The sequence below is a fragment of the Asterias rubens genome, chromosome 1, assembly GCF_902459465.1.
Source record: "Asterias rubens chromosome 1, eAstRub1.3, whole genome shotgun sequence".
Lineage (NCBI taxonomy): Eukaryota > Metazoa > Echinodermata > Asteroidea > Forcipulatida > Asteriidae > Asterias > Asterias rubens.
In genome coordinates, this window is record NC_047062.1 from 6,926,132 (window position 1) to 6,943,742 (window position 17,611).

General features: G+C 37.9%; 1 protein-coding gene across 2 annotated transcripts in view; it reads right to left on the reverse strand.

The window, feature by feature from the left end:
* The window catches only part of LOC117301017 (spastin-like), a 54,510-nt gene that overhangs the window by 22,598 nt on the left and 14,301 nt on the right, over positions 1-17,611 (reverse strand). The window contains exons 3-4 of one of the 2 annotated variants that reach the window (XM_033784901.1): positions 13,311-13,394; positions 10,400-10,606 (exon numbers count right to left, since the gene is read on the reverse strand). In XM_033784901.1, coding sequence (XP_033640792.1) covers positions 10,400-10,606; positions 13,311-13,394 — 291 coding nt within the window. The remainder of the gene's footprint in view (positions 1-10,399; positions 10,607-13,310; positions 13,395-17,611) is intronic. The other variant, XM_033784909.1, reaches the window with a different exon arrangement.

Genomic DNA, 17,611 nt, shown 5'->3' on the forward strand with positions numbered 1-17,611 from the left:
TACCAGCAAATATTAACACACATCTTCGACCACTCCAGTTATTAACAACCACCAATACCTCTGCATGCCTGTACATGTTATTTAATTAGGACACAGATATGATCACCATGTACACATTCTTCCCATCGTCATCTTTCATTAAGCCCAAAACGTGATCAAAATCGGGACTCCCGAACATCTAATGTGTCAGTGCATGTAGAACTAGTTATCACAGATCAATATGCGCTACAACTAGTACGTGTACATGCCCCCACTCTGCCTCATCTGGAGAGAATATAAGATGCATATCGTCGCTGAGTAACAGTACACTATATCAACACTGGGGTTGCTGTGTGCTCCCTCTTTTCCTCTTTGGGTATACAAGACTTACAGGTGATGTGGACATATCTAAGACGGTGAAGCGATGCCCTCCCCTAACCTTAAAGATGCTCAATGCAGGGGCACGTCTAAAACTGGTCCAAAGAAATAATGGAAGCGTCTCTTATGAAACATGATACAGCGAGGCAAATGTAGAATGTGTCAGTGGATATAAATGATGATTTCCCTTATGGAACTTGAGCTGATGTGACTATTGCGGAGGGAACTCTGAGCATGCTAGAGAAAAAGAGAAAAGCCTAATCGAGTAGTAGTCTCTCATGTACATCCCTTCTACATTTTGTACTACCAGGATTACACCTGACGTACATGTACATAATAAGTGCTTAACAGCCTGCAATGCATTCACATCCCAAGATTACACAACTGACAAAATAACTTAAGATCAAGCCAAAAGCACAGGATTTTCAATACTTTTTGTGGCCAAAATCTTCACAGGTTGGTTGTTGAGATAGACCAAGTGAGGATATACTGGTACAATGTATTTGACACTTACCAAAAGAATAACATATTCTAGAATAGCATTTTCAAAAAAAATATATATATATATACATCTCTTGGTGGCACGGTCGACAATAAGTACAGTACATCATTATCTCATAGACTGGAACGTTCCCCTTTATAATAATAATAATAATAATAATGAAAACTTATAAAGCGCACAAATCCATACAAGTGCCCATGGCGCTAAATATAAACAATAACATTAAAATTATATACAATAACAAAAACAAAAACTTAAGCCTAAGTTGAGAAGAAATCTAGAACATGTGGTATAGAAATACATAACAAATTCAATATTTAAGAAAACATCAAAAGGTAACAAATAATAACAAAATCAAACCATTTACTCAAATGGTTGTTTGAAAAGATTTGTTTCAAGTTTTTTTTATAAATTGGGTTAAAGAAACGGATGATTTAACTAGGGCTGGCAATTTGTTCCATAGACTTGGGGCAGCATGTGAGAAAGATCGGTCTCCCCTCGCCCTGACAAGATCTAGGACAGGTGCAAGTTACTTTTAGACCTACACACGTACATCCTGTACTTTGTTTTTCCTTCTGAAGTTTGGGCACTTTAGACTGACACCCGATGAAGGCATCTCGGTTTACAGAGCACCCCCCTTCTATCGTCCATCCTGAGATGCTTTCAGTATGGAATACATGTTAAGCACCAAACATGCCACAACATACAAGGATGGCTCCACTGCAATAAGGCCAAATAAAATTAAAATGTGTTAAGTATCCCTGCCCGCTTCCTTGTTGGAGGCTGCCTCCCCTTTTTTTTTTTTTTTTTTTTTTTTACATAAAAAAAGGATAGCCTATAATTTAACAATCTCATTGCGAATTATTTTTTATATTCTTTAAAAAGCCCAGTCGTTTGTTGTTAAATGATGTGTCAGGCGGACATTTTGTTGGGGGGGGGGGAAGAAGGCCCTCATCTTTCCTTTTTTCAAAAAGGGAGGACACTAAACATGTCTTTCTTTTTGAACTACCAAGATATTCACCCATGTGTCTCCTGTATCACCTTTCCTCTTCAGAGTTTCTGAGTACTCGACTTACAACTCATGCAGGCATTGTATTTTCCCCCTGTCCCGTGACCCGTTCCTTCGGTGGGGAGAATATGTTTCGAGAGAGCCCCAAAATAACACGGGCTTTGGTTTGGATTCATAAGACATGCCAATGAATATGTAGGACTGTCTTTCTTGAATTTCCCATCTTGGGTAATGCTGTTGTAGTAAAAGCAATTTGTAAGCAGGGAACATATGTGTCCCACGATGAGCATGAAGTGGTGATTTGAGGTACAAAAACATCCCCTTTGTATCGACTGGAACGAGCCTGAATGTTGGAAAAAACGACACTTTGAAGCCCTTGGAGCACATACATAATTCATTATGATGGAGAAATGGATGGCTTGTGTCAAATGACAAGTGACAGTTATGATCAGCTGAATGCATGACAGATCACCTTCTCAAGTAAAATGATCACCCATGCATTTTACAAATTATGGAAAATTTCACCCTAAATCAGACTACTAAACATCCAAACAACTCATCGGTTCAGTTCCGAAATGCCATGCATAAAATTGGGTGAATATTTTGAAGAGCCTGGCATATTCAGCCTATTGGTAATATATCATTAAAAAGAAGCAATGTTTTGTTTAATAAATACAAACATGTTTGACTATGTTTCTAATTCATAGCTATTATAGATTTCAATAATCAGGCCCTTTTTATTATTAGAAACATGTAATTACAAGGACCATACAACAGTGACTAACCAAATTGTAAAAAAGAAAACACATTTCACAAATACAAATGAAGCAAGATCCAAAAAGCCTTCAAGATGTTCTTAAGGTTATAAAGGTATTTTTATGGCGAACCAAGTGAGAAATTCATTGTATATTTGCTATAAAGTTAAATTTATTATAATAAATATTTCTTTCATCTTTCTTGGATTGAAACTAAGGAACTCTAACGGCACTGTACCCATAGAGCAGAAGATAGACACCTGCAAAGAAAAGGTGTTGAAGAAGCCCAAGTTTTAGATGTGGGAAGAAAACCCCAATTGGTTCAGGCAATCAGGTAGGAACTCAAAACCCAAATCTAGTATACAAGGCTCCAGCAAAAAGCTGGAATCAATTTGGGGGAAGTAAAAGACAGCAAGGAAACCACTATCTACGCCAACCTGAGTACCCCAATCATCAAATTCTGCAGTAAACAGCCGCACAAACTATTAACACATAACAGTGCACAGAGAGATACACCTAATCATATCCTTCTATCACAATCTATTAGAGTGACTAATAACTCCCTATTGATAACTATAATCACACACACGGGTGACTTTTCAACCCTTTGTTTATCCCTTTAAGAGTGATTACTTTTTTAAGCGTCTCCAGCTACTTGTTCCTTATTCGGATGGAGCAGGGGCTAAGTTGCATGGCGCTGCTTGCTCGGCACACTGTGATTAGGTTGACCTTCTTCGTGTAACAGGGTCAATATAAAAGAAACTCTATACTATACACTGTCTTTGCAAGCAAGTCACGCAGCTATCCCTTCAGCTATTGCAAAGTATAAGGGGGGTCATAGAAAATGAAATGCTTGCATGCTGGATCTACAGTTGTAATGAATTTGTCTTTTCAACAAAACAGAATGAACTGCAATAATAAATATTTTAAACTATGCAAAGCACGCATGTTTTGTCTTGTAAATTTCACATTATATGGGATTTGAGGCATTGCATGGTGAGGTATCAATATATATTTGTTTCATATTATCTATTTATTTCTCTCATATTTCAACTGGTCTCCCATGTGTCCCTGCATGTAACAAACAGGCAGTAGTGCCTAAGCCTATAATGGGGACCGTGATATTTGTACATTAATCAGCACTGGTCATTTCATTGACCCAATCCTCATTACAGTTATCTTGGTTGTGCTAATTTAAAAATCAATGTCCCTGTGTGCTCTACAGTATAGCGCGCCTTTTAGTAGGCAAAAGCAGCATTTACCATAATTTTACATATTTTTTTAATCTAAAAAAATGGCAAGCGTGGCAGACAACAGCCATGCTAGTCTTATGCAAGACGTTATTATTTACTATCACTCAACTATTGCAATCCCCGCTCCACTTCTCCGCGACAGATCCTGCAGAAACGCCCTCTATATCGATGGAATAGTCGGGACCTGTATAGCGTTGAGTGTATGTGCATGTACCTTATGCAGGCCCTATGGTTTAACCTAGTTTTACCACCTCAACACGAGCATCTTGTACCAAGACTAGACCTTTATCAAGGTGAGGCCATCTTGATTTTACTCCATTCCAACTCATTGTAACCAAACTGAGGCTGGACGAAATAATAGTCTGGTGCCATGTTTGCGCAATTAACATTCATTACTGTTATGGAAACAGGAAACATGAACCAAGAAAATGGTGACAGCGTGATAGAGGTCTATAGCCGTGCATGACGCTGGTGCGTCTTTACTGGGGATTGGTGGACAGAATTTGATTGGTCAAACCAGGTGCATTATAAAAATACAGTTGCTAGGAGAATTCTCAGTGAAAAAAAGTACAGTGTCTCAGCGCCTTGTGATGGCACTTGACGACGTAAGGAATCTACAGTTTGATTAAACTGCCCTTTTTTTCTTTTCAGCAGTCAGAATTCTTGTTGAATGAGAAAGCTGGACAGTGGGAAAAAAAATCTATTATACGCGATGAATTTGGAGAGGTGCTCAAATATGATATTGGATATCCGATAGCCACTGCACTATCGATCAATGGCAGGCAAAATCCAGCTCAACAGACCCCCCCCCCCCCTCCGCCTTATTCAAACTGCGTTATTGTCCGTAGTTATGACTCACATGTCTGTGTGCTTGCATCCCCAAAGGAATCCATTTCAAATCTGATTGTGGGTTTTATTAAAAACAAAATTCTCATTCTACGTGTAAAAAGTGGTTAAAAAACCAGTTCCCTCACATGATATGACAGTCGATTGTAACTGGGGTACTCTAGGCTACAGGCGATGTTTGTGGATGACTCGACGTGGGAACTTGATAAAAATCAGACAGACCCCATTTCCTTAAGATGCAAGAAAGCAAAAAGAGTGTATCACCCAGGAAGTCAAGCTCTGGATTGAAAAGAGACAGTCAGCCGATGGTTAGGAGACTAAAGTGTGTCTAGGAGTAACGTAATTAAATGTTCCAACAAGTCTACGTTTCGATTGCTGTATATTCTTAGAAAGTTATATTTATTAGAAAGTAGTTTGTACAATTTTGTTTTAGCAAGCGAGAGTCAAACTACTTGTAATGATGAAACTTGATCTCTTTTAAAAAACTGGGACCTCGAAAGTTAGATTGTTAAATTATTGAAAAAATATGTTTTATAAATCCTCATATTATTATTATCATTATTGTTATTATTATTTTAGAGGTATTTATAGGTGGACAGAAGGGAAGTAAGACTTTAATAAAGGAACTAAATTTCGCCATAAAAATAATTACTTTGTAAGATCAGTTGAACTGCCATTGCTATGGCTGAGAACTGACACAATTTAACCAAATGGAATTGAAGCCAGAGGACTCAGATTGGTTGAACACCTTTCCAATGAATGAAAAAAGTGCAGTCGATTTACAGACCAGTCAAGTATAAATGATCTGAATTTATGGTCCACTCGCTCCAATTATCCCTGCTGGTTGGTTCCTGTCAGTAGGAACCAATCATCAATTAAGAACACATCCACCGTAGTCATCCATCTCGCCGAGCCGGGATGCATGGACGTCCTTGGCAGTAAGTTACTGCCAATAAGCGTTTAAATGAACAGTAAATGTACATTTCTAAGGTACACTCAGTTTAATAAAAGGGTCATAGATCGGTAAAGACCCATAACAATAATGACCATCATAATTTACTTGGTTAGTAAAACTGCTGCTGCTAATACATATAGTAGCTAGGCCCCCTGATAAACTATTTTGAGAAAGGACTCTCCTTAAAGTAGTATGGTTTGGATAATTTGTTCACCAAAAATCATTTGAACCTGCAAAATGATTTATGCATGCCATTTCTCAGATTTCTGAGGGTTTGATGTGTGTTCACAAATGCTTTGATCAGAGATGTGGTTGGAACCCACTGTCACCTTGTGGTAGCTCGCTAACATGGATGGATTTGACTTTCTTGTGAAGATACCATGACAGTTTTTTACTGATTCTCAGCAAGTACACACTGCATTCAGCTGAAACATTCACATGGGACTTTCGTTGTATCTTTCTTTATAATTTTGCCAACAAATCAGCATTATATGCTGACAAAAACAACCTACATGTATGACCCTACCTTACAAAAACCAATCTATGACCCTACCTTAATATATTGAAGTTTTATGTAGCGCACATATCTACCAACAAGCCACATGTCTTTCTCTCCTCCAGAGCCATGAGCGCCTTCTTTAGGCAGATACCGGCGCACTACTAGGTGTTCTTTATTAATATTATTTTGGTGCTTAGAATAAATATATTTTTACAGAAAGATAGGTTATTGAAGCTATGAATTCTGAGACCCAATTATGCAGCACTTTACAAAGGTTGGCGCATTCAGCAGCAACAGCCAGGAACACACCAGGGCAAACCCTTCTCTTTTTGATAAGTGCACTGGGTTCTTATACCTTACAAAAACCAACCTATGGGTTAATTTGTTTCTAAAACCATCCCATAGATTAATACATAATGAGCTGCAAATGTTATTTATGACCATTCCATCATTCAGTCAAGAATACTTGACACTATTATTTGTTTTTCTCAGGCAGCCTTATTCCCTTGGTAGAATGAAAAAGAAAATGTGATTAAAAGTCTAAGTAATCGTTCCCTGAAGAGGGAAGTGTTACTCTGCAACAGTTGCTATGGGATACAGTAGTAGCTGGGCAGCATCTGTATGCTGTGTACTACGCACACTAATATAACACATATTGGTTTAGGTAAATTTGTTGAAAGTGTCAAGCGTAAATAATTGGTTGACAGTGACATATATCTGTCTGTATAAATTAAATTGAGAAGCATTTTGCATCCAGATACACGCATTCCCTTCCATGAGAACTTTTTGGGTGGTTTCAAACTTCTAAATTGTAAATTAATTATTACTGTTGCTATTTTAACATGTTGCGCATAATGCTTTTCCAAAAAACAAAAACAAAAGTCAAGAGCTTGAAGTCAGACTGAGAATGCAATGTCAAAAGAAAGGGAATTGCAGTTATCTTAAGTGATTCTACATGTTTCAATTTCAGGAAACATGGAATGTTGCTGTAACACATCCTTGACAGTATGACAACATACTGGTGTAGAACAGATGTGTTCATTCTGAACTCAATTATTTCATTGTCTATTTATCTACACCAATTCAACACACACTAACGTAAGGTGAGGTAAAGACAGTTCATATGGCACCTCAGATTTGTATATAATTTAAAAAACACCTGAATTAAAACCACATCTTACTCAAAATTCTTATTGTTCATAACAGCCTCCTTCAACTATTTTTGTTTTTCATCCAAAAATCTTTAATATTCAAAGCCCTATAACCAGTGAAATACAGAATTTTACAAAAAAACTGCTGAAATGACGTTAATGTATGTGCGACGGTTTGCCATCACACAGGAGAATAAAAAAATCATACTCCGGCAGTACTCATACTAAAGATGATTTTTTTCCCTTCATTTTCTCTCCCTATCTTTTTTTCTCCTTCGGGTTAAAAAAAAACAAAATTACCGGCTAAAAATTGGCCCTTAATGCCTGATTGAATCTGTAGGTTCTAATGACGTTTACGATGCATCCAGGCCACATGCTCGGTATCTCGTTATGCTAATTGTTCTTACACCTTGCCTGTAAGGCAGCAATTACACATTGTCGGAGGGCTCGCTGAGCGTGAAATGGAGTAGTGACACTGTCAGGACAGAACCTGTCAGCTCTCGCCTCCAGAAACAGATAGCAAGCTGAACAAACTTGGCTTTCATCACAGAATGAGGAGTAAATTTAAAGTACCAATGTATTGATGTAACTCCTACTGACATCCACACGGTTAATCTATTCTAATCATCTCAGATATGAGGCAAAAATTTTGATAAAAACACGTTCAAAGTACGGGAAGCACTTCATTTTGTTATTCATCAAAATAAATAATTCTAATTTGTCAGGAGGAAGACGACTGAACTATTTTTAACAGATGCCTCGATGGAAAAAGCGCAGCTTCAGTTGCTATGGAAATGTCACACAAGGGTGCTCTCTCAGTAAGAGAGGATCAAGCTCCATACTATTGGATGACCTGCCCGCTGTTGAAAACAATTCCTCCAGCTGCATTGGCAGTCCGAGTGTGTTGTTGCTTTCATCAGCATGCAAGCACTGACAGGGGAATTATTGACTAGCTCTGTCCATGATTCGATTGCTCCATCCCATCCTTAGAGAGGCTAGCAAGAGGATCTTTGAATTCAGTAACTTGAAAATATATAGTGTCTCTACATGCTGCTGTTATTTCAATCAGGTCATATAAAGCTTCAGTCATAAAACTTATACAATTTTCAAGGCAGAACCTCAAGGCCTGAAACTTCATGGAGGCAATGAGGGCGATTGCCTCCATGCCCTCTGGTACCTGTACCTTGGTGCCCTTGAAATGCTCCAGTAGACATTTACAATGTTCACATAGTGTGCCCTTATGGAGAAAATGCCTTGTAGGAAGCATTCAGGCTTGATTTTATAAAACAAACAACTTTCTTTCTGGTGAAGTTTCACCGAAGCAGACTGAGAGAAAAGCACCATCCTACCTCCCCTTGTCCAGTTTATTTTTCCTGCCTCTACTTTAATTCCTAATAACTGCTTCCAAACAGATATAGTGATTGAAATCATAGCTCAATGTTGACATGCTCGTCAACTTGCACCTCGCTTCAAATAAAACAAAATTCCCGTTAGCTTGATTCAATGCCTCGTATTCGTAAATCTGAGAGTGGCACCTACTGGATTTAGTACAGTATCAAATAATCTCAGTCCCAGTACCGATGGATCTGTCAGCGTTGAGATCACGCACAATGGTAAGTGAGTATCTCCTTGTGCTGGCTCAATCTACTGATTGCTGCACAGGCTGACAGATAGAACATCACATTGGGGGGAAAATTGGACTTGAGTGATATATGCAAAGAGGTTTACTTCAGGAGCAAGTGTAAGGTTTCAAGTACGCTATTTATTAAAGATGTACAGCCAAGGTTTTTCATCACTATGTATCTGCAATTTCTTTTCTGGTTCCCTTGAGATGAAAAAGTACAGCGTTCCTGACACTCCCTTTTTATCAAACTCATCCTTTGATTGATTTACGACATATCGGATAAAAATTCAATGAGTGGTTTGATACTAAATTTGTGTGGTAATTTTTTTCTGAAACTTTGTAGTTTCAAACTATCTAGTTTTCTTCATATAAATCTCAGTGAGACCTCCATAGACGTGAGCTGGTTTTAAATCAGTTTGTGGCTCATTGGTTACATTCCAGCTCGGTAAACCATTCTCCTTAGAGCCACTGTAATGAAATTTCAAAAAGCAGCTTAACTTTGAAGCCTTTGCATTTTCCGTCCAGTCCATGTAGAGTGGAGTTCTCAAATCTGGCGAGTTAAGAGAAGCGTGGTCTACTGTTCAAGGGTCAGTAGTTGATAAGCTCAAGAGGTTAGAACCTGAACCGCGAGGAAAGTGCAGTCATAATGGGATGTAGTGTTACCATACATGTTTTACAACTATTAAGAAGAGTTTCTTAAATACCCTGCAGGCCTAATACTTCACGGAGGCAGCAACAAAGACGATTGCCTCCATGCCCCCTGGTCATTGCCTTGGTGCCCTTAAATGCCCCCTGGTCATTGCCTTGGTGCCCTTAAAATGCTCCAGGAGAAATTTACATTATAGGGTGCCATTTACCAAGGAGAAAATTGAAGCATACAGGCCTGACTAAAGCACACCTGGGTTTTTCCCTCATGCAGGGATTTCATGTGGGGGGAGGGGAGGTCACTTGTATTATCTGAGGCTTGGTTCAACTGGAGATACAGGAAAAAGAAAGAGGCGGAAACCTGAGAATCTAAATTCAACGTATTCCCTACCTTCAACATTTTAGTAAATCTAACTAAGGTTTTAGTGCACAGAGAACTAATTAGCGCAAAATGGAGTCCTAGTTATCTCAATTGTATTTTCTCATGCAACCCAAGAATACTTCAGCACCAATAATCACAACCACATGCAGAAGATTTGCCTCAAGTCAGGGTTATAAGCCACCATTGAAATTGAAAGCAATGGGAAATGAAGACAACAATCCTTGAACAAAACCATTTGTTGTTTACTTTACATAGTTGACAAATTTTTAGCATGACAAAACAAATTTAAATGCACATATTATTCCAATCCAAAGAGCGAAAAATTCACACAAATCAACAAAGACAAGGGTGATATTTAAAAGAAAAAACAGATGGAGAGAAAGTGTTCTTTTTAATTACAAATATGCATCGTGGAAATTACCTCTACAAGTAGACCCAAATAGTTTGTCTGTTTTGTCATGTGTTCCTTGTGGTCCAATACGAGCATTTCGTGGTCTATTTCCGACTTGTTTGGTCATTGCTGCTGCTTTTCGTTTGGTCTGGGAACCCGTTGCTCTGTTTGGTCTTGCCATCACGGTTTCCCCTTCGCTATATGTGTACTCAAGTACAGCGCTTTGTGCCATTGAATCTATAGGGTATACAGGGAAACAAAAAGCAAAAAGAATGCATGCAGGAAGAAAAGAAAACAAACAAACAAACAAACAAACAAACTAGCAAATTGAACAGCGCAAATTTTAAAAAATAATGCGTTTGCTTTTTAAAACCTTCAAAGACCACACAGCACAAATACCATAGCATTTAAGCTTTAAGTCCCATTCTGCCCCCAAAAAGCTCATAAATTGAAATTTTCTGGTGATATAAAATAAGAGTCCCATAAAAAAATTGGTTTAAACACCCACAAAAATGTTTTTTTCTTTCTTTCCCCAAAGAATACTTGAACATTAACCATACAAATAAAAACATAGGGTAGCAAGTTGCAGTGACAAAGGCAAACACAACATACAGCATTGAATACTTTGGATTATACAAATAAAAGTGTACAGATGATTTTTCCAAATTATTTTGATTGACTTATCTTCTACTCGTCACAATGGAAAACAACAAAAGAATTGTTTGTACAGTTTTGGATCTCTTAACCTGGAGAGTAATTCAGACAAAAACAAAGCTGCCACTGTGATGGAACACATATCATTCTTCTTATATTTAAGAGGGGATTAATGATTCTTTTGCACTATTCCATTTTAGGTGGCCAAGCCGAATAAAATGAAAGAGCCCAATATCACCCCACGATTATGTTCTTGGACAATGCATTCAATATTTGTTTTATATTACTCCCACATACGTTTGAACATAATATTTAAAACAAAAATCACAATAAACACAAAAGAGCAGCAAAAACTAGTCCACTCTACACTCTATGGAAACAATAAATATAATCATTTTGGTTTTGGTTTGCACTGTGAAATCAGTACTTTTTGAGCATTGCGACAGTATAAATGGTGAAAACAAGGATGACACATGATGCGTATTGCACTGATCAAATGACAAGGATTTGTGTGTGCGGAATATAAACAATAGGATTTTTTCACAGAACTCAGAAAGTACTGAGTATACACACATTAGTGTATAGGGGGTATAAAAACCTAAATGAATATTCTCTATCCCCTTCGCAAAGTTAAAATCTGTTGAAATGTTGCAGTACCCTATGCTAAAATATAGAATTTGAACTGCCTCTAGCTACCGGGCAATCTCGGTGGTCTACATGTAGTTGGGAGTCTACACTGCTCTAGAAAGGTCGTGGGTTTGAATCCAACTGAGTAATAATATGCCTTTTTTTTTTTTTATTTTAAAGAACTCGGCAAAGTGCTTATTTTGCAGTGCAAACCAAAACCAAAATGCATATATTTGTTGTTTCCACTAAAACAGGATCAACTAAATTGTTGTCATTTACACAGGATCATCAGATGCCTTAGGCCTATTTGTTTAAAAATTAAACCTCCAACCAAGAACAACACCACAGATAACAGTGACAGCTAGTTATCTGAATTAGGTGTGGATTCACACTACAATAGCTATGTTTTTACGCAAAGAAATTCCTTTCCGCAAAAGATGTCTATGGCCACACAGACGTTCAACTAAGTCCTTTCAAAAAGAACAACTCTTTGGTCTTCAACACCAGTGAACGCATCAACTGAATCAGCACTCTCTCCTAAAAGTCAATTCAGGCCTTAACCCCCAAAAGAACAACATTCACTCTCTCAATGGAGTTCTACTGTATGAAACCGACATTCAATCAGTCCCTACTGTATGACTAAAACGTCCTGTTGGCCTACGCTGAGTTAGCGCTACACGAACCGTGAGCTTTATGAACCTCCAGGCCTTTTCTGACTCAGACAAGGCTTCGGACCGACAACACTTTCTCTTTTTGTTTTTGTCAAACACCCATCTTTCCCCATCAATCATGGAGACTCCAGGCGATGCCTTTCAGCAAAGCCACACCAACTAATCTGTGAACAAATTGGGCATCTCCTTGCTTGCAGAGATTGAAACCATCTTGGGGATGAAGATGCGAACTGGACTTGAGGCGAGTGACTATTCCGTTGACAGTGCCCCCAAAAATCACAAGAATAAATTAATTGGTCCTTGATTAAAAGTATACATTGTTCTGATCTGATTACTTTTGCGGCTTGTGTGTAGTTTTAAAGCAATACTGTATTGAAACTGTATATTACAGTAGAAGTGTATAGATAGAATTGAGTAGAATGAATTAACACTAGGTTTGTTAAATTTACTGTTCAGGTTCAATAATAGTTTTGATTTTGGTTTTGAACAAACCTACAAATTACCTTTCCATCTGAAGAATACAAGACACATTTAAGCCCTTTTTTTACTTGCGAATGTGAATGCAAAGCAAATTTAAACACAGTGAGCTCTGTGATGCAGGAGTTTAGCACAGGGCAACTCTTCCAAATTGTTTAACTGCGAATATGTGATGTCAAACTTTGCATCGCATTCGCATGAATTCGCAAAATTTCAAAGTAGAGGCTGATCCTATGAAAGGTGGAGTCAAAACTATTTTTTAATGCTCAACTGGCATAGACACAGACACAGCCTATGTTGTATAAGAGTTGCAGGGACGCAAAGTAACTTTTACAGCAAATCAGTAGTCTTGTTTTTGAATTATTTACTAAAACATTAGTACACCATGCATCTTAGACCATACACAAACAATAGGAAGTGTATCTGATCAAAGTCATCTATGCAGACGCCATCATATTTAGTGGGTACTGAGTGATACTTGAACTTCATAAATTAAATGAAAGTTTACTTACTAAGAAGATCTATTCTCTCTTTGGCCATTTCCAGATTGGTTCTCATCTTTTCCTGTAACCTTTTTGCTCTCTCCCATTCCACACCTACCACAAAAATAAAACATAAAACACAGTTTCACTCACAAATATTGGCCATTCAATTTTTGTTATTTGCAAATGTCCAGTTTACCAGGTTTTTTTTTCTGCCAATAACATTGGTACGAGAATGAGATTTGCTCGACACTGTAGTAGGAGCAAAGGAGTGTGCATCAAAACTCATTCACTGAAAACCAAAACATGGGCGCCGGAAACATGGTAGACCAAAGTTGACTTACTTGGATCTGTCAAAGAAAGACACCGGACTGGAGACAGCAGAGCTATTTACAGCAATACAGGACAGAACCCTACGAAGAGTCATCACAGTTCGGGACACCACCCAAGAAAAAAAAGAAAAAAAAACACCTACAAATTGTTATGCCTACTGCTTAAATACACGCCCGATGCAGGTTTCATCTATAGTCATGCTGGTGATTCGTACAGTTGTGCCAACATTGTCGATCAAAGAGGTCCGTGATACATACATAAAAGAGAGCACTGTGTGCAATAAATGGAATCGTGCCTACCCAATAAAGTGGTGGCAAATGATTGTCACTTTGAATTTCTTGAACTCCATTACTATTGTTTGATGAAGTTACTATGACAGGCTGGAAGTAGACAAAATCAATATTTTTTAAACGTCCATCTTTGGAGCTTGAAGGGCCTGTCTGTCATGGCCTTGCCTGCCACTGCTGATATGTTTCATTTTTATCGGGCACTTTGTGAATTTCATTCTGTGTTTTTGTCTGTCTTAATTCTTTGTGGGGTTTTTTTCTTCAAAGAATTGATTGAAGCGATATGAAAAAACTAGAGTGGAATGCAGGAACTGAAAATCCAAATATAAGACACATCAAAATCATATGGCACAGAATCAGTCAAATGTAAGAGAATTTCTAGGCCCTACATGTGCAATTTTGTATATTATTTTTTGAAGGGAAGAAAAAGTATAACTGTCTGCGGATAAGTGGTCTTATCCTAATCCTTTTACAATTAATTTCTTTTAATTTATTTTATTGAAGACATTAGACAGTTAAAGGCAGTGGACACTATTGGTAATTTCTCAAAATAATTGTTAGCATAAAACCTTTCTTGGTAATGGGGAGAGGTTGATAGTACTATAAAACATTGTGATAACTAGCTCCCTCTGAAGTAATGTAGTTTTTGAGAGAGAAGTAATTTTCCATGAATTTGATTTTGAGACCTCAGATTTAGAATTTGAGGTCTCGAAATCAATCTTCTGAAAGCACACAACTTCGTGTGACAAGGGTGTTTTTTTTCTTTCATTATTATCTCGCAACTTTGACAACCGATTGAGCTCAAGTTTTCACAGGTTTGTTATTTTATGCATATGTTGAGATACACCAAGTGAGAAAACTGGTCTATGACAATTACAAATAGTGTCTAGTGTCTTTAAGTATTGATATTCAATTGAAAAACCCATGACCAGAGTTCTTGTCCAGTCATGAATAATCTGGCCCGATATTAAAATCACTAGCTTCTGGCCTGCGGTCCAGTGTAAAATTAAATCCCTGTCCTGTATGAAAGCAGTCAAACACCACTGAATCTATTGCAAATCAATGCACAGTATTAACTTCCAACACACTGTGCACCCAGGGGCAAGCCCTCCTGCATATTGTCCACCTAGAGGGCAGGCCCTTCCGTATGTTTGATATACAAGATTATTAACTTTAACTTCACAGAGCTTTCAAATGAGTCATATCTTGATTGTTCTATATTTACTGACCAGTTAAGTACAGATTAGTTCACGAAATTAGCATTTGATTAAGTTGGCCAAAAATGCGCATTAGTAATTGGCTACTGATTGATATCACAGTGTGCTGTTTACCAAGATGAAATCTGAAATCACTTTGTGAGTGATCCCCTCACACTATGCTAATCATAAGCCAATTGTTTAGAGTGACTAAGCAGAGATAAATCGCATCAACTATTCATTGGCTCAGCCCAAACTGTCAGGGCACAACCATTCACAAATTTCATGACATTTTGGCTGATAATGTATATCTTCTCAAGTTTGCCTACGCTTAAAAAAAGTTTTTACTAAAAGAAGAAAAAATACCAATAGTAAACTAAAGAAAGAAACATTTTTCAGCCATCTCCAGCGCTGGTAACATAAGCCAAATTTATACACGAACTACAAGGGCAAAATAGATTAGAGCCAATTGGATCAGCAATCAAAGTCATCTTAGCAATTGACTTTACTTCACATGACGGACCCGGACTTAATGCCCGATTTAACAGGAATACAACCTGCCTGGCCATGGAAAAGAGAAATTGCCTTCACCGACCGAGCAGATGAAAATGCACCCAGCAATATCGTAATGCGCGGCATGATCATATATGACTCACGATATGCTGTTATAAAAGGAAAGGGGGGAAAAGCAACGGAATATCAGAAATTGGCTGAATTGGGCGTCTGACCGAGCGAAGTTGAGCATCCACCTGTCGTTTCTTGTTGGAAGACAAATCCTTTCAGCGGGGGTGACTTAACGTTATTTCCCCATGACTGTACTCTCTGAAGGGTAGCACGCTTCAACTGCAACGACTGTTTGACCAAAGTATTGAAATGCTGAGGATATCATGGATTGCTATAGCTCGATGGTATCTCTGTCAAAATCTGGAAATCTTGAACTTTGAATTGTAAGGATTCGGTTTTTTAATAAAAAAGATTGAGTGCTTTGTTGTTTTGTTTTCATTTCAAATCTCAGGTTTAAAAAAAAACGTCAAAAGATACGTAACTGGACTTTGAAAATTTCATCATTTGGTGGTCTTGTTTCAGTGAGAAAAAAGTTTGATTTGTCTTGGATTACGCCTTTTTTAGACTGCTGAAAGATTGCTCTGTTTGTTTTCCTGGGGTTTTTTTTAAACAATTTTTGGGCTGATTTGACCAGAAAAATGTTTTAAAGTTGTAAATAGCTATTTTTTATAGACTCTGGAAAGTTACAAGCTTTCATTTCAAGTTTTGCGCAGTAGCGTTAAGCGCACTGGACTCAAGCTTTGGTGTTTTTGAGCAGCCGAGTGTGGGTTTGAGTCCCGGTCTTGAAACCTCGGGTCTAACCATTATTGCTTTGGATGGGACAAATAACAGTATAGTAGGTCATGTGTGTTGTGTAATGCACGTTAAAGAACCCAGTTCACTCATTGTTAAGAGAAGAGATTCACCCTGGTGTTTTCTGGTATGGTAGGCTGCAGATTGCACCACATCACTTTGTAAACCAATACATAATGCTATGTAAATAAATGGGTCTTGTATTTAAACATATATCCGCAAACCAAAAAAAATCCAGCACTTCAAAACACCCTCGTATATTATATGCACTATGTATTATGATTAATATATTATATAAAAATATCCTATAATAAAAATAAACCCATTTAATTTTTACTGCTCAATGGGTGCATTAATACAAAATCCCCTCAGTTTCAGTCTGACTCCAAAAGTAGGTAAAAAAGGCTGCATTTATTTAGACAGAAATCTTCTCCATCACCATAATCGGAAGTATTTTGACAACGACACAGATGCTCTCATCTGACCCAGACTTAATTCATCCAGGCACTCCATCTGTCCACAGACTTTTCCAGTCCAGTCTACAAAAAAGTCTTGTTTTGGGGTTCGGTAGTCAACGTCCACAAAGGGAAGCCCAGCCGAAGGGGAGAACCGGTAGCGGGTGGTTGAGTCATATTTCCAGGTTGCAGTCAGGCATCTGATTGCTAAGTAACTTAAGGTCTTGAAGGGAATATGGTGATGAGCCTAATTGGATTAGATGACACCTCAGGGGGATGTCCTACACTTGGGAATTAAGCCAAGAAAAACAAAATCTCTGCACTTTTCTTCAATTTGCCTTTAGCATTGTTACTTTATGATGTCACTCACTGCGTGGAATCTCCATCTCTCTGTCTCTCTGATCATAACACAGGATCACAGTTCACAATATTTGTTGGAAAGAAGTTATGATTTGTGTGAGGGATGCACCCGAAAATACTTGAATTGTAATGCTAGTTTTTATAGTGCTTTATCTTTGGGTGTCTCAAAGTGCTTATTGTTAATTATTTTTAGACAGGTTTTTAAAGAAGTTTTAAAAATTATGTTGTTACAAGATGATATGGCGCACTCCGCGGCAGCCACCGCCAAAAGTAAACCAAAGCAAACCCCTTCTCTAAGCGATAAGTGTATACTGGGTTCTTTTATGTGCATTACACAACACGCA